Below are 25,039 nucleotides of genomic sequence, written 5' to 3'. Positions count from 1 at the left end.
CTTCTTTCTGTCAGGTATTTGGGTCTGACATTTCATTGTGGGGGGTATGGGAGACATGTTTCTGCTTTCGAAAACAAATTTCTTCAAGTATCCATTGTTTTTATTTAAATTTGTTTTCAAAATAACTGAATGATTCCTGACCTAACTTTATTAAATATTTATTTTTCATCTTTCATTTTTTCAGAATCACTGTTATTTTCTACCATGAAATAAGGTTAGTCTGGTACAAGTCATGGCTTTTCGCTTGCCTCGATTACGCCGTTCCACCAAATCTGGGCTTGTCTTTTTGTTACTTGTGATATGTATCTTCGGGATTTACATTTCTTATGAACAAGTTGGAGATGGAAGGCTGCTTCCTAAGCTACCTTCATATAAACTCGATCAGACTTTGACAAGGACAACCAAAATCGTTCCAGAGCATGATCACAGAATTCCAAGCCCACCAGTAGGCATCAATTTGAAAAAACATCTTGAGGAAGCCCTGAATTCAAGTCTTCATCAGGCACACAATCAGATGATGAAAAATTCACAACCTGACATAAAGAAAAATGCTGGACAGCGAGTCCTGGAGAATGCTAAGAATGATATCTTGGAAGAAGATCGACTCCTACGGCTGAGGAACTTGATACAAGAATTATATCCATCAAATTGGAAAACAGCAATGGAACCTGATGATATGCTTTTTCAAGTGAAATCTGAGTTAGAGGACCTTGGAATATATAGTGGAATATCTTGTCAAGAAATTGACAAATTAAAATTGAGTAATTCATATAACACTTTAGTTAGTAAGAAATATATTGACAGAATCAATCTTGGTAATGAAGAAATTATCATCAAAAGTACAGGACAGGATCACGACATGAAAATAGAGTGCATGAAAGACGACTATAATGCTGACAGATGTAGTGCTTTGGGAAACTACAAAATTATGCGAGAAGTTGTATTTTTTGCCATTTTACAGAGTCCAGGAATAGCTGAACTGAAGGGATTTTGCCTTCGAGGACAAACAGTTGACTCACAAATGTCTAAAAAGGGAGCCATTCTTGTTATGCCCAATGGTGAAGCTATCAACTACCACACCATTGCTGGATATACATGGCAGAAACAACTAGAGGTAAGATTAGTTGACTTTTCTGCTCAGGATCTATTCTCATTAGAAACTGAAAATTCAAGGAAGAAATGTACCAACCCCCTCTTTCAGTTTATAATACATGTATTGACCTTATTTAAAGAGGGTAACACAATTAGTTCTACCTTGAGGCCCTCATACAAAGGAACTTATTTATTTTAGATGCATCTCTGAAGCCACAGGATATATTGGGTTTGGAAGAAGGAAACATAGTGGGCATTTCTAATCTCAACTGGAATACTATTCCAGAGCAAAGTTTCAAAGTATTGGAAACTTTTTTAAATTTCCTTATTTGTTTTGGGAATTTTATACTGTTTGTTAGACATGGATCGCAGGTGGGGGGTATTACCAGGTAGCCTATACTGGAATAGTGATTGTAAATATTCAGGAGCACTATTATTGGATATCCTGTACATTAATTTGGCTTTTCTTAAACAGATTCGGTCTTTAATAGGTAATATTTTTAACTTACCAGTTAAATTTTCCTTGCTTTCTTTCTGGATTGATATTAGCCCAAATGCTCTTTTTTGAAGATGTGCCAGCTTTGCTATATTTTTATCATTTGAATTAACCCATACTGTGTTAAGTAGTCTAAATAGGGTCGTATGTAACTTATAAAATAGTTTTCTGTGCCTTTCAGGGAGAAAATGTCTTATCCTACTGAGAAGCCATAAACTTGAATTGACTTTTCTTTACTGATATGTTCAGTCCATGATAGGTTATTATCTACCACAACAACAAGTAGTCTATCATGACAGACCATTTGCAGATTTGTATCCTTCCATGTCAGACATAGTCCATCTCTGTCAACATTTGTCCTTTTTTGCCGTGTTGAGATAAGTAATATTTTAGTTTTACCAGTATTTTCCACCATGCCATTGCATGTGCACCAGTTTTCCAGTTTGTTTAGGGCGCTGTGTAAAGAAATTTTTAGTTCATGCTTTGTGTTTTGGATGTCTGACAATGTGTCATCTGCACAGAGATCTGTAGATGATATTGAGTCTTTTAGTAAAAGTGGTAGGTCATAAATAAATAAAATGAATAATAATGGACCTAGAATTGAGCTTTGTGGTTCTCCATATCTAATTCTTCCAGGTTCAGACAGAACATTATTTATATAAATATGTTTGTGTTCTCTAACTTAAGTATGAAGTAAACCATCTAACTGTTCTTTCATCACATTGGTAGATTTTCAGTTTCTTCAAAAGGATTTCATGATCCACCGTCTCAAAAGGTTTCCTGAAATCTACAAATACAGATCCTATTATTCTACCTTGATCAAGTGCTTGAAGCCAGTTATCAATTAGGGAGATCAAGGCAGTCTCACAGGAATGTTTCTGTCTAAAGCCTGATTGATTAGGGTGTAACAGCAAATGTTTGGTTAAATATGACATGAATGAGTCATGGTCATGTTTTTCAATCAATTTTGACAAGTTTGGTAGTACATGTACTGAGATTGGCTGGTAGTTATCAGCATAATCCTTAGAACCAGATTTGTGAATAGGAGTTACTTCTGCAGCTTTCCGTATTTTGGGCACTGATGAGGTTGCAATACTTAAATTGATTATGAATGTTATGCTATCTACAATAGCAGAGGCAGAAGATTTAATGAGTTGTGGACCAATCTGATCAAGTCCTGTAGCTTTCTTGGTATCAAGTTCACATACATTTTTTAACAAAGTTTTTTGATACTGGTGGGATTGAGAAACATACCTCCATAGAGATTTTGCTGCTGCAGAACTTTTTCAGTTCATTCAAGTCATTTTCTATCACTGGTTCTTTTAACTTTTGTGGTAATGTTGGTGAAACATTTGCTTTGTCAGTGTCATCAGTGACTATGGAGTCATTTACCAGAAGTGAGTTAATTTTATTTGTGAGATCTTAGTGTGTTCCTCCAGTGAGTTCATTGAAGACTTTCCAACTGGAGTTTGTGTTGCTTTATTTTGTTTTCAAGCAATGATTAACAGGGATGGTCCTGGCTTTTAAAAAGCTATCACCAACCTCAATATTTTGTCGCCAATTTTCAAAAAGTGTCGCCAAAAAAAGTAGTGTACATTTTTCCAAGTGTTAATTTAGTCTATTAATGTAACAGGCAATGAAAATTACAAAAGATGGAATAGTTAATACTTTAATTACAACAAGCATTAACAAAATGTTACAAAGTGTTACATGAAGATCCGTCGCGATTTTAGGGCTGCCCACTTGTTGAATGCAGTTTCAAAGTCTAATTTTTCACATCTGTACTTGCTGATTCTCATTAAATTCTCGAGGGATGAGATGCAGAGCTTATTTCTGATGTCAGTTTTTATGAGGTTCATCTTACTGAATCCACGTTCACAGTCCTCAGTGCTGACAGGTGACACCAGTAGTCTCTCAGCAGCCCCCCCCCCCCCCGCTTTATGGCTAGCTTCACAAAGCTTGTAGAGAACTGCTTCCTAAATCCCAAGAATGATCACTGAATGCTGTATAAATTTTGTCGACAAGAAAAATAGGATCTCCATTCTCACGAATGAAACTTACACGAGTCAATACCTGGCAATTTTGGACCGTATATATAAGCGTAAATTCACACCCAATTTAGGGATTCTTTCACTCCTGTATTTTGAGAAATAAATAATTATTATTAATTATGCAAAACTGGTTTTTTTTTTTGCTATTTCTTGTTGCGGAGTTTAAGTCTCTGCAGCCGCAACACGGGACTGATGGCAAAAGGAAAAGATCAATGAGTAAAATGCTGCACTGGCGACAGATGTAATTGTGACTGAGATTTTTTCCATTTGCTTTGTATTTATACACAGTAGTCGGTACTTCAAAGGTTATCAGTTTTCTATGAAGGTTCAGCAAAACTACTGTATTGGTATATGTATAAAAAAAACAGAAGGATTAGCCATACAATTAATTGTATCTGTTCTATTCGCGTCTTCAGAAGTCGGTCAGTTGTAGGTATAGTGCGGTAGCATGATTGACTGTATCGCAGCATACAGTACTCAGCCCAGATGTCAGCATAAGCAGATTATGATGTAACAATGCACTGTAAAGATAGGGTTGTCAATAAGAACAAAGGATTGTTTGTGTAACAGATTGATTCCAATGCATTGCTTAGTCAAGTTTGTGGCTTCCTTTCGTTCTGGCTTTAAATTTATTCAGTCCAAATCCATGATTGTATGTACAAATTAAATAACCAAAAGTATGTCGCCAACAAGATCGCCAGATGGGATATTTTTGTCGCCAATAAGGAAAAAAAATCGCAATTTGCGACATTGGCGAAGCCCAGGACGATCCCTGGATTAATAATAAGTTTTTTTAGCTTTTTTAATCATACTTGTTATTTTATTTCTCCATACTTTATATTGTGCATGGTTTCCCATAGCCTTGAATTAGTCTTGTGTTTTCGTAGCATCTTGGATTCCAGTAGTAAGCCAATTAGCTTGGATTTCATTGTTTACTCGATGTACTTTCCAAGGTGCATGAACAATTTCAAGGCAGGAAAGTGTACAAAAATGGACAGTTAGAGCAATACAGTTAAAATCATAGTGGGAAGGAATACCATATCTTTAATAAATTACCTAAAATTACTCATACCAGAACATCCTTCATGGTACAAGTTATCTATTTACAAGTATACTTAGAGTGTTCTCTATCCTGGTTTATTGCATGCCTTACAAGAACAAGATAGCTGTTTTTGTACACATGATTTTTCATCTTTTACAGGTAAAATAGTCAATATTTGGCCAAAATAAACAGTATTATGTTTACATAACTTATTTTGTTGTTTGGATTCCAATCTAGGAGCTAACAGCAAAGACATAAAGGCATAAGGCAACACAAGTCTATATCTGCCATAGCTATAGTTATCAAAAGCCTCCATCCAAAGCCAACTTGTGCTCTTTTCTGAAGAATTCATACATTTTATTCTGAAAGGACTTTCAGTATTTGAACAAAACTGTTCAGCACCCATTTGTTTTCCTACATCAAACTAGTAAAGTTCATAAATGCCGCCCACATGTATGTGTTTCTGTGGATACACTGCGAGGCTATTCTTCCCTTTAGGTATCTGGTACCAGTTGTTTTTCCATAGACCTTAATGCTAATATTTGGGGAAATATATTTTCTATCCTACTTTAGCGTGCATGTCACGCACTTTTCTAGAGAGCAGTGTTGGATTGTCAATTTGACAAGGACAAAACCAGGTACTCCATTGCATTTAAGAGAGATAACTCTGCTGGAACTAGACAGGAGTATGAGTTATCTAGTCACAGCAGACAGTTTCAAAACGTGTACCACATTTTAAAAAAATCATAAAAAATACAAAATATCATCTAGATAGGAATTAATATATTCTCACATGTTGCCAGGAGGCACAACTTTTTTTAAAGCCAAACAGAAAGTACAACTCTTACATAATGCACTTATCACAGCTAGTTTTGTTGTTTACTTCTAAATACAATGTTCTCTACACCTTAAGCTCCACCCACCTGGACTTGCGCAATTGGTACCATTATACCATTTACATCTTCCCTAATGTTTACAACAAGATCTCCCCCTGCTGTCTATTTGTCCCTGCATAATGGTTTATTGTAGCCTTCACAGTGAAACGGATTATCATTGTGGTTAACATTTAATTTGGTTTCAGTGAGTCCTAAATCACATATATATGTTTTTCCTTGGAAGACATCATTAACTTAATTTGGTCTGTTTTCCCCACTATACCTTGTACATTTAAGTGACCTATTTTAAAACCTTTTGTATTTAGTTTCATATCAATTATATATATGACATCATGCATTGGGGTACTCAATGAGATTGTCTCCATACTACTTTTATCATTCTGACATCCTATTTCTATATTTAAATTTTCATATATACATGTATTAGTGTCTTCAAAGTCACATACAGATCTAGAAAATCCATTAACTTTTTCATTTAAAATAGTGTCCACTGAATAGTTAGAGACAAGAGTCTCATTAGGTTCATTTAGATTTCTTGTAAATGAAGCATTGGCATTCTCCTCTTTGCCAGCTTCCTAGTGTGTATAATACATTGATTGACAGTCTTTGTTTGTGTCCAGATTTATGTCATCTCAGGCACTCAATCTGTTTGCCATGATGGCATACCTGTGTCATGTGCCCAGTTTCTCCACAGTAGAGACAGTACTCTTCATTATAGTGCCTGAAAATGGGGGCATGCATGTTAATATTTCTCAACAGCTGAGAGGTTCCTTTTTTACTTAAATGAATTTTATCTCTGTGGTAGAGACTTAGGTTGACATCCTGGTTCTGAAGAAAGAAAGACTTGTATTGTAGGTCAGTTATCAGATCCTTGATTTTTTTCACCCTGGTGTCCACACCAGGAGGTAGTCCTGATTTAATTTATTTTACATGTATCTGGACTGCAATACCTAGCAGTATACAGTAAACTTTCAAAATCTGATTTAGTGACCTTCCATCACTGGCCTCATTTCCACCTACTAAAATAATAATTTGGTTAGTTCAGTATTCTGTGTGTGATGTTGTCGATTTTGCACCTCTTAGTGTCTGTACATCTGTTTTAAAAAGTCACCTTGGTATTATGTTTGGAAATGGTGGAGGGGAGAATTTCTGGGTATGAGATTGATTAGATAAAACAAAAAATAATAGGATTTGCAGATATGCATTACTTTGCAGGGTTTGCACGGTACCTTGAAAAGTACTTGAATTTTGATTCATCCTTGAAAAGTACTTGAAAATCATTTTTGCTTTGAAAAGTACATGAAAAAAGCCTTTTTCCTTGAAAAATATAACATAAATCAACAAACAAATGTACAAAAGTTTTGTTCATATCATTACTTCATGCAATCAAAATAAAACTTTGCTATTGGGTGGTTTACAACACTTGTCCAATCAGATATGTATAATTGCGTGTGGACCTGATTATAGAGAGTATTAAAAAGTGTGTTAATCTTTTCCAACAATCATTCTTCTTCGTTGATTTATTTTCTGCGGCAGTGGTACATCTTTGTACTTTAAGTAATGGTGAATCGGCTGTTCAAACTCTCAAAACAAAAGATAATGAAAATATAAACAAAATTGGTCACAATTTGTTTTTATTGTACATCCAGCTTCTGATTTGGCATCTAAAATTCGGAAGTCTGGTGGAAGTCTGTTATTGACTTTCAGTGTAGCGACCAAACTTTACGAGTAAATTATGGCCGTATGCCTGTTAACATAAAGGCTGATTTCTACACAATGTTCATACATCTATGTGTAAATGTATCTATAAAATTTTGATGAGCGATTATGCGACAGCAAATATGAAAAATTAGATGTGACACATGGCATACTTTCGCAGATGACAATTTTTAGATGCCTCGTGAATGCATATCATCATGGGTCAAAGTTGTTTCAGAAATTGATTCTGTCTGCCACAGACAACTTCAGGTATGCACCAATTATGCAGATAGTTATGTACGAGATTGGCCGATGTGTTTTTGTGAAGTGTGTCAGAGAGAGAAGGCGGGCTTTGGCAATCGCTACCGAATATTCAGGAGGTTGCATTCACACCTGCCAAAGGAAAAACATTCGTATGTTGCATTAAGACTACAGAAGATTTATCATGGTATTTTTCTGTGAGAGCTAACCTATTTCAATAAAGTGTTGTTATTCTCCTAAGGTTTTTTTTTTTTTAATTCTCTATTATAAAGTCTCAAGCTTATTGCGCAAATATCAGGGAGCCCCTTTGTCAGGAAATTACAACATTCTCACTAATCCTTAAAATGGCCATTGATAAATATACCTAAAGTGCAGTGGGCATCGAGATCCTTGAAAAAATTGGATAAAGTCTTTGAAAAGTCCTTGAATTTTGTCACACCAAAGGTGTATGAACCCTGCTTTGGTTTGTTGTCATGATATTAATTGTTGATCACACATCATGGAATAGTTAGTGCTCCACTGGTGACGTCTTTATGAAGTTCATTCTTGGACTTTCAGTTTCAGATCATCATGCACTGTTCAAAATGTGGTCTGCAGTATTCTTCAGACTGGACTTTTGATGTTAGAAGAGATGTCCCCTGCACTTTCATGTTAAAGAGATTGCTGTTTTTAAAGTCATTGCTGTTGTTGTTGTTCTAGGGTTTAACGCCATTTTTCAGCACAAGATAGGCTATACATGGCGGCCAGTATAACTGGTGGAGGAAGAACCCTGGAAAACCCGGGGAAGAACCACCGACCCACGAGAAGCTACTGGCAGGCTTTCCCACAAAGTCATTGCTGTAAATGAATTGTTAAGTTGTGTTCATCATCAGTTGTATTGGAGAGTAGTCAATCATTTTTTATGTAAAATGTTGTGAATTGAATAATTACATGATATTATTATGCCACTGGAAGTTTTCAGAATTTTGCAAGTAAGCTTACTGGCCCACTGGTTTAAGAACTTCCAGTTTTTACTTGACTAATTAAGTTTTCACCTTAATAGAAGTATATGCACTAAACATTTGCACATATTTAATGCAACAGTAAGTGTACATTGCCAGAGAAAGGAAGATAGCTGCTAGGTAATTTCATTTTTTTCTTCTTCAAATCCTATGGATCTACATTAAGATATTGACTGCTCTGGTGGCTTAGTGGTTAGAGCGTCCGCTTCGGATGCGGGAGGTCATGGGTTCGATCCCTGGCCAAGTCATACCAAACACTTACAAAAATGGTACTAACAGCTACCTTGCTTGGTGCTCAGCATTAAGAGGTTAGTGTTAGGACTGGTCGGCCTGGTGTCAGGATAATGTGACTGGGTGGAACATCATGCTACATGTCTGTGGCATGATGCCCCAGTGCTGGCATTACTATAAACTGCCGCACTGCAGACATTGTAGCAATATGACTGAAATATTGTTAAAGCTACGTTAAAAATCCATATCACACACACACACTCACACATTTAGATATTTGCCTGATCATGTACAAATTTAGCTTGCCTTGGGGGAAAAAGGATGAGGAAAAAGTTGAATTTGTGCCATGTGCCAAGAACTGGATTGCTGTGACCTACTTTCCTGCATTTTCAGCTTACCTGGCTAAGTGAACTTGGGTTATAGATCTTTGTGTGACCTATGCTTCATCTGGCGCCTGTCTAGTGTCTGTCGGTAATTGCCATTTTTAGCTTCTCAGAAACTGCAATACCAGTTTTCAACTTGCCACAGAACATCAGGGCATAAAGGCCTATCAATTTTTTTTACAAATGATGTTGATTCACCATCAAATATAGCCACCATTAAAAAAAAAAACTTTTAAATGACATCTCGAAAATCATGGTATTGATTTTGATCATACTTCCAATCTGTTCATTGTCTGTCAGTAATTGCCATTTTCAACTTTATCTCCAAAATCTTAAAACCCAATTTCAACCAAACAAGGTTTAGAGCATCCTGGTATAAAGGCCTTTAAAGTTTGTACAAATGATGCTGATGCACAAATAAATATTGCTGCCATTACGTAAAATAACTTTTCAAAACTTCTCAGCAGAATTTGCATCAAGGAAAGCTCCCTGGCATAGTGGACTGTAAACTGATGCTGATCTGCCATCAAATATGGCCTCCATCACTACAAGTAGAGCAAACCTTGAAAGAAATTCTTCTTCAAAACTGTTGAACAGAAGTTGATCATATTTGACAGAAATCAACCAGGCATTAAGACCTTTCAAATGTATACTAATTATGCTGACCATTTTGCTTTCAGATTTGGCCCATTACTCTAAACAGAAAAGAACATAAAATGACTTCTCCCAAACTATTTAATAAAATGTTACAAAACTTCACAGAAAGCATCCTGGCATAAAGACCTTTACAGTTTTGTAGAAGATACTGATTTGCCATGTAATATAGCCACTGATGCTAACAATTGGAAGAGTATTGAACAACACTGCAGACATCGTAGTGATATGACTGAACAATTGTTGAAGCTGCGTTAAAAATCCAAATTGCACACTCAGAAGTTGATCATATTTGACAAAGAGCATCCAGGCATGAAGACCTTTTTTAATTTTGTAGAAGATACTGATCTGCCATGTAATATGGTCACTGATACTAACAATAGGAAACATTGTACAACAAGGATTATTTCAACTTCTGGCTTCTCTTTTCAGGTTCCAGAAAGTTACATTATGAGTGCCTTGAACTTCTGAGTGTTAAGGATTTGACAAAGCCCCTTTAAAAAACAACTCTTTATCCATTTTACAGGTTGCTTGCAATAATGCATTTTTAGATCCAGCAATAGATAACATTCACAATTCAACTGGAAACCAAAAATAGTTATATGGAGCTGTCATCAAACAAAGAGGAGGAGGAATGGGAGACAGCTTTTGACAGTCAGGCCAACTCTGCCACAAGTGATAATTTCTGGTCATCACCTGCTGTTGTTGTTACCACCAAGGAGTTTACTTAACCCACTGGACCAGCCACACTTCTTGAAGATTTCACACCCCTAGATTATTTAATATTGAAATTTGACTTCTTGAAGATTTCACACCCCTAGATTATTTAATATTGAAATTTGAAGAGAGCTTCTTATAGGTATTAGCAGATATTATCAACAGTTATGCATTAGAACAGCATGGGAGATAAGCAACAGTAAACAGATACCTACTCAGAGGTGAAGGCTTTTGTTGGACTCATCCTCATGGGAATTATCCATATGCCTTCCTGTATCATGTATTAGTTTGAAAATCATTAATTGGAAACCTTGGGTTCAAACAGATAATGCCAATGAGAATGTTTGGACAAATTTTCCAGTATCTCTGATGTTTAGACACAGGGGAATCCTTTAGTTATGGATATCCCTAAAGTGTTCTTTTATTTTCACTTGGAGTTCCCTTTTACCATATATACTTGCATATAAGCTGAATAATTTAAGGAAAAAACAAAGGCCTGGAAGAAGGGGTGTTGGCTTATCCACGGGCCAATATGTAAACTTGACAGTTTTTAGGTCTTTTTGTTGACTACTGTAATGGCTGTTAATCTTGGGACATGAAACAATAATTTTTTCCATGTCTTAAGACATAGGCATGTAAAAAATGTAACTTTCGGTGACCCGACAATTATTAAACTGTTATAAAGTACTATGATTGATTAGGTTATTATTTTGCATGTGAATATTTTCGATTTCTCCAACATGAAGTTAAATAAGGTAAATATAGACTTCATTATTCACAAGCGGGTTGAGTTTATCAGGGAGACCATGCTGAACTATAATGTACAGTACACAGTGCAATGCGTGAATAGTATCACTTAAATCCTTACTTATTCCCAAGCATAGATACAGATTTTGCTTTATTCATTATTTCGACCAAATTGCATTCTTCCAGATAACATTTCAGCTTGTCCTTAATAGTTTTCATTTATGTTGTATCACGTGCTCACAGGTTACTCCTTTTCAATGATATAAGCGATCCTGCAAATTGAGGTAATATTTTTAAAGAGGTACGCACGTTTATTTGTACAAGGCACATAACCATCATAATTTACATGTTCACGAAGAGAGGTAATAATAAAGGCTAAAATTTTCATAGAGATCATCTAAGATCAACATCAATCACTTTTAGTTTTGTGTTTTAGCTGAACAAACATAACTTTCCACACAGTGGAAAGCTTGATGTTTCGGTGTCTCCTATGTTGATAGTCGACAAATTTGTCTTTCGTTTTGCGACAGCAGTACAGGCCAGTTAATCATTAAAACCATGAAACTGGCTTGTGATAAGCGGGAATTTTGACTGGTAACTATACCAGTTTAACATTTGTGTATAAGGTATAAAAATGCCAGGTGTTCACTCGTACAAGTTTCTTTCTTGGTAATGGAGCTATAGCATATAGCATTCGTAGTGATCATTCTTGGGATTGAAATTAATTGTGGACATTTTATTGTTTTGATTTATTTTTTATTTTTTTTTTAATTATTGTAGAGGTTTTAAAAAAATCATTAATTTATGTGAATAATGTTTAAACTTAACATTCTATTTAGTGAAGAAGTTAATTTTTTATACTAAAATAATTATTTCATCACAAATATAATTCACAGGTGATACAGCAGAACATGTAGGACTTTTCTTGTTTGGAAGAAATGAAAATCGAGGACATAATGTAATAATCAGGAGTTCCCTGCAAAAATCGTGAGATATTATGAAATCAGGAAATAAGCATGGAGTGATCCCAAAAATCTCGAGTTTTTTTTCTCGTCCCAGGCATGAAAGTTGACAGGCGTGGTGTAAGGTCGCTTAAATAAAAGTAAACTACAACTCAGCTTTTACGGTATTAGCATAATTTTTGAAGCATTATTTCCGAAACTTTATTATTGTATTTTGAAGATATCATAAAAGTTGAGTGCAATGGTGTCCATGATTCGACTACAAGGGATGCACTTAATTCAGCGCGTAATCAAACCTACAATGTACATGCAGTGGCACCATTATGTAAATACGTTCAATATCCTAATTGGGGGCGTTGAATCGAACCGTATTGTTTGTTCGTTGTGTTGTCATATGGAGATTACATTTTAATATTTACAATTTCAAAGCAAAGTAAAAACGTAATTACTGGTGCACTTGATATAAAATGTCCAATGCAGTAATGCATAAACAAACAATAATTGAGTCAGAAGGGAGAGGTAGTGTTACAGGAACTCGCAATTGCTAAATTCTTGTCATCATTTATTCAAATTATACTCAAATCAAAATTAGGCAGAAACAATAAGAAAACAGAAAATTAAATTACTTTTCAAACAAGTTTATACCATTTCTTTTTAATAATCATGCATGCCAACCTTGAGATAAGTATACATATAGTTTTTTAAAATACAGGTTTGCCTCAATAAATGCATTTAGAACTTACCTCCTACATCTTGAGATGCCTCGGAGTTGTAACTTGGCTTATACGTGGGTCTTGCACTTTTTAGTGTTTGTACCTGTTCAGTTTGGGGGTCGGCTTATATGTGAACGGGCTTATACATGAGTATATACGGTAGTTTCACCTACATATTGTTTGCCACATATTTTGCAACTGAATAAGTAGATGACATTTTGATTTATATTAATTTTGATTTATATTTGAGGTTGGTAAACATACATGTACTTCTGAATATGTCAGATTTATCCATTTTCTTGCATAAACTGCAGTTAATGGTCTCACAATCCAATACTTTGTTTACAAATGTTGTAGCCACCTATGGGTAAAAGTAAGGCTGGACCTCTTTGCTACAAGGTGGAATACCAACCTTCGTATCTCCAGTCCCGGACTCAAAGCCCGGACAGTTGACACTCTATCGATAGAGTGGAAATGGCTTAGTTGTATATGCCTACCCTCCAACACCTCTGATTCCAAAATGTGACACAGAAAGCAAGAGAATCAGAGTGCCGCCTTATCCATGTTGCACAACTTGGATGGGAGAAGTCATGGATCAGTGACCTAATCAGTCTCGCAATGGGAACTCATCAGAGACTTTGGATTTTCCCTCATCTACTCAAACTGTCATGATGGCAGTTTTTTCATTCCTACTCACTTTTATGGAACCTGCACTTCTGGATCATATGAAACACAGCCTCAGAAATAAACAATTCTGACAACCAGTCATGCAGAGAATCGCTCTAGCAAGAAGGTCCTTCACAAAAGAATATGAAGGCAAATGGCACATTTTCACCAAGTGGCGCAAAGAAGAATACATCATACCTCTCCAGGCATCTATACCACTGTAGCTAACTTCCTCTGGCTCTTCATAGAGAGAAAGTTCATGCTGAATATGATAAAAGGCTACTGTGCCATGATCACTGACACCTTTCGTCATCATAGAAGAGAGGATATCAGACAAAACAAAGACTTATGTGACCTACTTTCCAACATATGCCCAATATAGAACCTATCTTGGGTTTTAACTGGCTGAACAAGACATTTGAACCAATTTCAGGGGCATCTCTGGCACACCTTCCATACCAGAACTGCTTTCTCACATTATTAGTGACCACAGGCAGAATTAACGAATTACATGCCCAGACAACAGACCTGAATTACATGCAGTTCCGACAAGATGGGTCAGTCTTTCTCATGACAGCATTTGCTTTCATTGCCAAGAACCAGCTTCCTTCTACACCTAACCAGACATTTGTCATGAAACCTCTGTCCAGTCTGGACGAATCACCTTAAGGCCACCTACAATACCCAGTTTGGGCTTTCAAGTGGGACCTTAATAGAACAGAGCATTTGCATTAGGGGAGTTGAGCCACTTTCAAATTTTCATAAAAGGACAGGAGGATATATAAAAAAAACCACTATCTCGTCCTGGATTAAATGGGTTATTCGCTTGGCATATAAAGAAATAACCCCAACTGAAACAAATTTATTATAGATTTTCACAAGGTTAGAGCATTTGTCATCAGCCTAGCATTCAACCAGAACTGTTCACTGTGGGATGGAGATCGGACTCCACATTCTGTAGGTTTTATCTCCAAGAAATCTGTCATCCTATAGGACTCTATTCGATCTGGTAGGACAAATATCAGCTTCTCAACAGGTCAATTGACAGCTGCTTAAGACACTGCTTCACAACTTCTGCTGGATTGGGGCCTATTTGAAGCCACACCTGACAGATGGAGTCCCCACAATTCGGGTTACCTAGAAGCAGTCTTTCATACCTTAAGGGACTGGAGATGGTATTTCTGTTGTAAGGGGATATACCTTCATCCACCTCTTACCTATTCTCCTAAGGTATTAAGGTATTATTATTGGGTAATGTATTTAAAGAAGAAACCAATTTGTCCTAGTAAAATGTTTCTTTGAAATACTTACCAATCATAATTACACATACACCCTCCTGGTTTCCTAGCAGTTACATCCATTGAGAGCATGCCTTCTGCGTCATTAATAACTGACACATTCTTGGGCTTTACCATCAAGTATTATATCTAAGGGGGGATCAATCTGCCCAACCACCACATAGGTTGGTAGACAACTTTTAACTCCCTTTAGCTAAAAAATAGTACGTGTGAGGGCAGGATTTGCACGGTAGTAGTAGTTCTTCTTAGGTATTATGATTGGGTATGTATTCAAGAAGAAACATTTTATTTTACAAATTGGTTTCTTTGAGTGGTAAAACTTGATTGGTGTTGGCATCTATAGATATATTTACACACTAGATTTAAATAATGCTTCAGATTTTTTTTTAATTTTTAGGATACCATTGTTAGTGACTTAACAGTAAAATTACATTTTAGGAATTTTTTACAAGAAGTTTAAAACTTTTTGTTGGTTTTGTAAATTTGTAGGCAATGTACATACAAATCTTTTTCTGACAAAAGCACGGGATATGCAATTTGGATTGGATCAGATTTGCTAAACCATTCTGGAACACCCTCCTTCGTATTGCAAGGTTCATTTACTGTATTGAATGGTGTTGGAGGAGTTGTTAAGAAATAAAAATGTGTACATTTTTACTAAATTTTATAAATTCATCATCTTTGTAAAATAGAGTTTTGATTAACTCATTGACAGTGTACATCATGTTTGATGATGTTATTTAGCTTGACCAATATTTTACAAATGACTCAGAATTCATTAAAAAAAAACTTCATGCCCATGAAATTTGCTTGAGAGTATATGTATTGCTTTACACGCTTACTGTTTTTTTACTGCAGTACTCAGTCCGCCTGATGGATTTATTGGATTACCTGGAACATAGTCCACTTGGAAGTCTTGGGCTGGTCCACTTTGAAGGACGGGACATAATGTTGTTTGGTGATATGCCCAGACTTGTAGATTTGGATGATTTTGCAATAGGGGACAAGCCATGTCAGCAGAAAAGCGAATGTGTGATTCAGAACAACCCTCAAACTGGTATGAATATATAAATGATATCAGATAACACAGGATACAGCATTTTCTCCAGATTATATTTAATGGCCCCCACCTCCCCAAGAAATAAGTGAATGCATGAAAAGCCATGGACAGTTGATTTGATAGAGTGTAACAAAACTCATTGATATTAAGAAAGCTCAATCTGATCATGTAAACATTTTGACTTGTGGATCAACTGTCATAGTCAGATGTCTAATAATTGAAGTATTTGCATTTGAGCAAGGAGATTCTTTCATTGATTATCTGATTATTATTTTACCAGCTGAACATTTTTCTCCTCCGATTTTGATCAGGCTTTGAATATGTTTAAATAATCAAGATTTTTTACGAGTTGGATAACAAGTGAGATCAATGCATTTTAATGAGTTGAGCTTGCATATTGGCCGAGTTTGTTACTAATCTATAGGACATATCACTAATCAGATTTTGATAATACTGTGAATATAGACTTACATCATCAAGATCTCACACAAGTTTGATAAAAAGCAAGATTCATGCATATTAAGGAGGTGAATCTTGCATATGATTGGCTGAACATGTTACCAGTCTGGAGGAGGTGTGTGCAGATTCCTATGCATAGGCCAGATGGTGATTTTAAAGTGAAATCGCATGATGTAAATATAACCAGATGCAGCCAGTGGCTAGATTATACATGCCTATTCTAGAGATCTTTTTTAGGATCTGATTTAGAGAAAATTTTGCATCAAGACTTTACGCATGAAGATGTCTAATGAGTTTTCTTATTAGCAAGCTGTGTGAATGTTAATGAAATTGAGTTAGAAATAGTTCTCAAATCATATGCATTGTTTTCAAAAAAAATGTTTGCTTTAAAAAAAAAATTCTCACTGTCTAAGTATAAGAAAGGGAAGTTACTTGTGATATTGACTATTGAGAATCACAGGTATTTGGTTAAAATTTCTTCACCATGCAAAAATTATGAAAGCCAGTTATACAAAATTAATTTTAAAATATAAGCTGCATAAATTTCAGTAGAACAAATAATTACATGAAAGCAAAATAATACACCTTAGAGATTAAAATAATACATAATTTGCAACTGAAGAAAAGGCATAACAATGAAATATTTTTCGATTAAATATCCAGTCCTAGGCAAGCATAAAATCAGTGCTGTATTATTATTAAGGATCTGAAATTCTTTACGTAATTATAGATATTTGTTTGCAAGTCATTATGTATTTTGTAATATTGACTTTGCTCCAGAAGGATCAATTTTTTTAAACCATGCTTTAAATTATAAATTTATTTGCAGACAATTCATTTTAAAAAACTTTGCCACATATTAAATTCTTATATATTTAGAAGCATGCTTGCTATGTCTGGTGAAATTAAGTTTGACATTTGCTCATATTGTCATTAAAAGTTATTGAAACATTTGTCATTTATATAACATGTTCTGTGTGTTATTTATAGCATTTTACATATTCAGTTCAAGTTATTTGAATTTATATTTGTTCTTTCTTTCTTTTAATAAAAATAAATGCTTTGATATGCTTTTCTCCTGAAATAATTCCAAATTTAATAGCAAACCCATGACAGAAAAAAAATCAAAACAATCTGTGAAATAAAATTTCAGTTTGTGTGAAAGACGTGGCTCTGCAGGCAATACATTAATTGACATTACTCTGTAGACCAGAAATTTAAGCTTCATCTGTAAGGCTAACTTTCAAAGTTTTAGCATGACTAATTTATAGACGAAAGATTATGCATATTAATTGTGCCTTTATCTTAATTTGTTATCAGGCTGTAAAAATAAAACTTAAAATTGATACGATATAAACTTTAAGAGATGGTTTATAGGGTTTGCATTGTTTCAGTACTTCTTACAGCTAATGTGAAATTATCAACTGTTAAGTAAGCTAATGATTGATAACATGTCCATGCAGCCACTTGGGTTTCTTATTTTCTCATTTATCGCTGCTTTCTCTTCTACTAAAGGGAAGCAAGAAAAGTAATAGCACATTATACTGACTTGAGAATCTTATGTTTGGATCACACAGTTCTTCACCTTGCAAAAAATGCAAAGCGCATAAATATAATGAAAATACATAGAAATATTTATTTAAAAAATACTGCAATTTAGGGATTAAACGGAATAATTTATTACATGTAACACATAAAGTAGATATAAATAATTATCTATAAGATCTGTTTATGAAACCATGACCTACTGTTCATGCTGTATTGATTATGTTATGGTTCTGCATTTAACTGAATTTCTTAGACGCTGTTGTTTGTACAATAGTAAAACTTGATAGGTACAAGGGATAATTTGAAAAATCCAAAATATTTTGGTTATTTTATGTTTCTTGAATCTCAGTAAATCTAATGCCAATTGATACACAAAATAATATTCTATACAGTTGTCTGTAGCTGCATGTTCAGCACACTGCATATAATAAAACATATGTAAAGGAAAGTGGAGAAGGAAAATAATTCTGCTGCTGAACAGAGAGTATACTGTAAAATCCAGGCCCTCACACCGATAAGATAAAAAACATATAATGATATAATTACAAAAACAAATGGGGCCTCGAGTGGCCAAGTGGTCTAAAGTGCTCTCCATTACGGATCACTGCCATCTCACCCCTGTCTGCATGGGTTTGAGTCTGTGGGTATGTGAGAAAGCTTGCCAGTAGCTTCTCGAGGGTCAGTGGTGCTTTCTGGGGATTTCCCGGTTTCTTCCTCCATCATTAATACTGGCCGCCATGTATAGCCTGTCGTGTGCTGAAAAATGGCATTAAACCCTACAACAACAACAACAACAACTGATATCAAAGCCAGGTTGGATAAAATTTATGGATGTAACTCTACATCATCTGGGTGGTTTCGTCATTTTAAAGATGGTTGTGAATCCATGAAAGATGACCCATATTCTGGGAAACTGTTTGAGTGGGAAGTGACTGCTATAAGGGGGCAATTGATGAAGATGCACAATACATATTTCAGTTGTCAGAAATAATATTATTAAAAAATAATAAAGTTTGGACTGGAGAAGATGAGCAGAGGTCACAAGTCACTTGATGTTGCTGGACTGTCAAGAGAGTTTGATGCAAATTAATTATCAGCCTGGTCATCCATGTAGTTATGCCTAACTCTGCTGATGTCATTGGACATTTGAATGCCACAAGTTGTGGATCAGTACCAGAACACCCATCCGTCCACCAATACCAAAGCTGTTAATTGATTTCAATGTCAAATGCACCAGTGCAAATTCCACTGTCATTACAGACATCCAGATGGAGAACAGCATTGAAACTATTGCCACCACCTCCATACAGCCTTGATTTAGTTCCAAGTGATTTTTGCCTGAATTCCAGTTTGAAGATAGGGGCAGATTGTTTTGTGCTAATCATGCATCCAGTATGGCTGCTATAATGGCTGTCTTGAAAGTATTGCCACCATTACTCCCTCTGAATGGATAGTCATACTGACATAGGAGTTTCATCAAATGAATTTTAATGATGTTTACTTGGTCCTAAAAAATGATGACAATCTGACATCCAGTATGACACCCATAGCTGCAGCTAATTTGAAAATCTTGTCACTGTTGAATATTTGAGATGTTTTCAACATTTGGCATTTAAGAGGAATACATTATCTTGACATGAATTCCTAGAAATTCTTTTTGGGCAGTACAGTGTATGAGTAGGTTTTCAGTGGGGGTTCATGACTGTACAGTATCATCCTTGTGGATGACAGAAGGAAAAGTTAAAAGTTCACAGATAAAATGGTTTTTTGAGAGGGTGGGGTTATTCATTTTAGGAATTTTTAAGAAGTGGTTTGTATTTGATGTTTCCTTACACGAGTAAATAACAAGAGTTTGAACAAATTTGACCCTAAAATAACCAATAGGGATTGACTATTCTGATAGTCTGAGGCATATTTCACTATTTTATTTTTGGGTTTTAGCTATATTGGTTACAGACCAGAAGAGCTTATAGGATGTTCTGTTGTTGTCATTTATACTCAATCCATCCATGTCATCACAAGTTTGCTATTGCAGTTCCTTCGAAACTACTTGGAGGATTGCCATTCAAGTTTAAAAACATATTCATCCCAAAGTCTAGTAGGACCTGATAAAAAATTATGCAGCTCATACAGCTTTTATGGTTGCCACAGCGTCCATTTTGAAAATTTTGCTATTGCTACACCTCCAAAATGGATGATTTGAACATGGGATTTTCACATAACGACTTGTTTTAACTACTTACTCCCTAAATGAAAATGGTGTCAATTGAGCAGCCAATATGGCCACCATATCAGCCATTTTAAAAAATCTTTTTATTGCTACTTCTAAATGGAAAGTCATATCAACATCGGTTTTCACTAAAAGACTTCTTATGAAATCTTGTTGATCTTAAATTAAAATGATGCCAGTCTGACTTCCAATATGGCTACTATGGTGGCCATCTTGAAAAATCATATTGTTGCTCCTTCTAGATGAATGAATATTGACGTGGTTTTCACCATATGACTTACAGCAATGGCTATTTGGTCCTAGATGGAAAAGGTGATAATCTGACCTCCAATATGGCCACCTTGGTAACCATCTAGAAAATCTTGTTGCTACTATGTGATACATCTGACTTTCATCAAAAGACTTTTTATGATGTCAGACTAATCCTAAATGGAAAAAAAAGTGCTGATGTAACATCCAGTATGCGCACTATGACAAGCATTTTGAAAATTGCATTACTGCTTCTCCTACACAGAAAGTCATATTGACATGGGATTTTCACCAGAAGTCTTCATATAGTGTCAAGTTTGACCTAAATGAAAATGATGCCACTGTAAAATACAGTATGACTACCAACCACCTTGTAAATATTGATGCTACTCCTCCTGAATGGATGGCCATATTAGCATCAGGTTTTTTTTCACTATAAAATATTTCTTATAGTAACTAGTTGGTCCTGCAAGAAAGCAGTGCCAGTCTTATATCAAATATGGCTGCAAAAATGGCTATTTTAAAAAAATCTTGTCTATCATTACTCCTTCTGAAAATTGACATGGAGTTTAACCTGAAGATGGCTAATGATTTCGAATTGGTCCTAACTGAAATGGTTCATTCATTAATGTTGTTTCCCTTTACCTGCATCTGTACATCAGAGACTCCTACAATTTTAATTTGACTGCCAGTTCTAAATGAAGGGTTTCTTAAACTCAAAACCCGAGTTTTTACACCATTTTTTAACCTCAATCTTGACCCATAGAGGAAACACTGAATATGGTCACCAGTGATCAATTTGAAAACTTTGTTATTGCTTAAGAATGATAATTTTAACATTCGGAGGTTACTTGCTTGCAAAATATATAGATCTGATTTTCTCTTCAATTTGCTGCAAGAATATAATGATTCTTGGAAGTTGAAAATCTCATGATTTTTCTGCCAAGTTTTTATTAGACATAGAGCTCTGTGATGCTGCTACCCTGTTACAATTTCTTTAAAAACACGTTTTTTTTCAGTTTAGTACAAAATAATGTTAAGTACATTGTGTAAAATTCAAATGCAAGAATTAATGACAGATTTTTCAGCTTTTGCATTTCTTATTTCAGAGTTGAAATGTGTGGATGGAAAGTGCCAGGGATACAATGCCAAAAATAACCTTTACTTGATATATGACAACATTGTGAAGTACATGCTTGCAACACCCCCAAGCAATGAAAAGCAAATGGATACAATCAAAAAGCTAATGACTGATATGCAGAACTTGGCTGTTACTGCAAAAGAAGTTGCTCAAACTCTAGCAGATCTTATGTGTGAGTAACAACATTTATTATGTAACATCATTGAATGATATTGATTTCACAAATGCATAACATTTTTGTCTAACCTCAATAGCAGATTGCTTTCATTATGTAGAGGTTATTCAACTTGAGTTTGAAAGGGTGACAGATTCAAATCTGTTGTTTTGAACGGGTTATAAATGATATTTCCACTATGCATGCAAATAGAGGACTTCGACATTATTTTTGAGAACAAAGTTTTAACTTTTACAAAATGATTTTGGCCAGACTGCAAAGGAAATTTAGCTTATGGATTGATGATACCTGTCTGCACACTAATTTTTCCATCCATCCATCTGGAGTGATCAGTAAAAATTGGGGTTTGCATTTGGGTAATTTTATTTGACACGTTGAGAAATATGACTTGGTAGTTATATGTTTCATGGAGAGTACTTATAGAAAAAGAAATTTGTATTTTCATATGTGTTTTGTATTTTAAGCTTAACAAAATTTTATTCTAATGCACTCTGTGGTTTTTAATATAAGGCCATTTTATTTAAAATGTCCAGGTCAGTAATCTGGACCATGAGAGTCACCATGATCGGTAGAGTTGTAAGGTTATTAAATTGCATCCAATCAATCATCTGTACATTGGTTTACCAATTTGCTGTTGCCACAAAGCCCATTTAACAACTGAGAAAAAAAATCATACAGATCAACAGTGCTAAACTATATAGTAAATAATGAAGATGAATTTAGCTTATGGAGATACAAGAAGAGCCATTTAGAAGGCTGTCAGATTTGTGCAGCCTACCCAGAGAATCTACTGCTTTTTACTACAGTAAGTTAACTGTAAATGATTTGTTACATAAATTTAGCATTTATCCTCAAAGATACTGCTATGATATAATATGAATCAAATTAAAGTCTTTCATTGCAGAAAAGAAACAGAGATGTTATTCTTTGTAAAAGAGCTTAAAGGCAAAACTTTCTTTACATTTTCCATTTAATAAAATCAATTTCTTACAAACATTTAATTTTCTTTAAGCCATCACTGAAAACTAGATCACTGTGACCAATATTGTATGATTCAGTAATTTGCGCATATCTTTGCCTTAAGCTTAGTTTTTCTTAAGCTATGGCTTACATTTAGCTCAGTTTTTCTGACACCATTGCTTGCAGGGTCAAGTAACTTTGGATAAAGATGTATAATGTGGATTTACTATACTTATTGTATTGGGATGAAGTCGTGTTGGGATAGCATTTAGCAAAGATACTGATGTCAGTTCTGTGAATGAAATGTTGATTAGAGAATGATGAGCACGAAGTTTGACAACTGATATAAAGAAATGTTATCATTTCTAAATGGAACTAATCAGAACATGTAACTTTAATGAGTAATTAGCATTTGGAACTTTTCGACAAATATGGATGCTCGGTGTATAGAATTTAATCACAAATGTGAATGATGAATGATTCTGTAACCAAGAGTGATCAAAGTACAGGATTTGTACACAGACATGAACAACATATGATTCTATTACCAAGGGTAATCTGTGTATAGAATTTTGACAAAAGTAAGAATAATGTGAGTTTCATCCACAAGTAAGATGTATGTATGATTGATTTTCACTTGTATAGCGATATGGATTTGTTGATTTCACTCATATAGTGATTCAAAATGGAACATAACTACCTCATGGCATCCAATGGTCAAGATGCAGGCACCACATATAGCCCACCTCTCTGTCGAAGGGTCCCTCAAGGGCCATATTATTCCCTACTGACCTATTAGTTCTGAGTTTTTGGTCTTTCACTGAGAGTAAACCAATGCCATCCTCTGAGCCAATATCACCACTGACCCCAGCATCCAGTTTACACAGAAACCCACAGAGCTCTACAATTTCCCATTAAAAAAATCCCAGCTTGACAGCTGAAGATTGCACCCATAGCTTCCTCCCCAAACTCATTATATTGTGACAAGACAAAAAGAATTTACTCGGTAAATTCCCTAGTTGTGGTGAAAATGCACGCACCAACGGGTAACCCAGAAGTCAGTATTTTGAAATAACCATGGCTACAAATAAGTCACCCTTCACAGCACTATACATGGCAATGTAACCTGAGTGCATTTTTGTGCAGATGTTTAATGTATAAACATTTTAATACAAATAATTCTGTGACACCCATCAGTCATGACTATGAGATTATTACCTTTATTTCCTGGCACAGTGACTTGCATTTGGCTTAGTTCCTCAGATGTTATTGCCTAGAGTCATATAACATGGTATGTTGATGTATCATAGAGTACTACAGCCTAAAGTTAAAATAAAGTTCATGGCGATCACCTAGTCACAGTGGCCATTATAATTTACCCCCAATCAATATCATATAGTCTCCTCTCATCTAGATCATCTGCTGATCCTGCACTCTGCCATGGTCTGGGAACTTACATATATGTTTACTAGTGGACAGACAGACAGCAGAAGGAAGGGATGGACTTTCCTCCTTTCTGTGCCCCAGAGCTGGTGACATTTCAAAGAAGATTTAATTGAGTAATCAAATCAACCTGGTATGGTTCATCCAGTGCTGCAAGCGGAACCAGATATCAGGACTTACACAGTGAGTGTGATGAAGCTCCTGCAAATCAGCTGTACTTAGATTCGACCATTTAGTGGTCTGAATTTAGCTTCAAGCTGCAGTTGAGGAAATGTTTAGGGTGTTGGCAGCGTTAGAATGCCCTCGACCTCCTACTGCTACTCCAGACTATGTTAAAGCATTGGTAGATTTTGATGAGGAAGTGACACCGTCCTTTCAGCTCCTTCCCCAGTCATCTAAAGTTAACGAGATCAGTGGCCAGCTTTTGGTAGAATTGTTGACCTGGGGAATTAGAAGGCTTTCTTTTCAGAAAGCCAGGTATCAGCAACACTCTTACCTTGATCGTACAAAACTTGCTCAGATGCCTTCACTACTGATGATAATCCTGCCCTAGACAAAAATCTAGCAGCATCTCACATGTCCACGCCACTATTTTATAAAGTGGACAAAAATGTGTTACATGTCCTGTCAAAGCTAGTCCAGAACATAGTCACTACATCTTCAATGTTAGGTTTGGCCTCATTGGCAATTTTCCTACTCAGGGAGAGTCATTAATCTTGCAGATCATCTTTCCATGGTCAGTTTTAGATCTTGCCTGTCTTGTATTTTAAAAGAGGTGCCTGTTGGTTCTTGTAAAAAGAAGAAAAAATTCACTGGATCAATCTGTTCCCTTTGAATGATTGGGCTATCTAGGTCATTTTGGAGGG

At 35.4% G+C, this 25,039-nt stretch overlaps 1 protein-coding gene across 2 annotated transcripts in view; it reads left to right on the top strand.

Annotated features, from left to right (window-relative positions):
* Window positions 1-25,039, top strand: part of LOC149775383 (uncharacterized) — a 107,087-nt gene that overhangs the window by 8,069 nt on the left and 73,979 nt on the right. For both annotated transcript variants that reach the window (XM_089943456.1, XM_089943455.1), the window contains exons 2-4: window positions 185-1,114; window positions 15,767-15,965; window positions 21,564-21,767. In XM_089943456.1, the coding sequence (XP_089799582.1) occupies window positions 233-1,114; window positions 15,767-15,965; window positions 21,564-21,767 (1,285 nt within the window). In that variant the 5' untranslated portion in view covers window positions 185-232. The remainder of the gene's footprint in view (window positions 1-184; window positions 1,115-15,766; window positions 15,966-21,563; window positions 21,768-25,039) is intronic.

This window comes from Sinohyriopsis cumingii, chromosome 19, assembly GCF_028554795.1.
Source record: "Sinohyriopsis cumingii isolate HCF-2022 chromosome 19, ASM2855479v2, whole genome shotgun sequence".
NCBI lineage: Eukaryota > Metazoa > Mollusca > Bivalvia > Unionida > Unionidae > Sinohyriopsis > Sinohyriopsis cumingii.
This window is presented reverse-complemented; position numbering and strand designations above follow the sequence as displayed.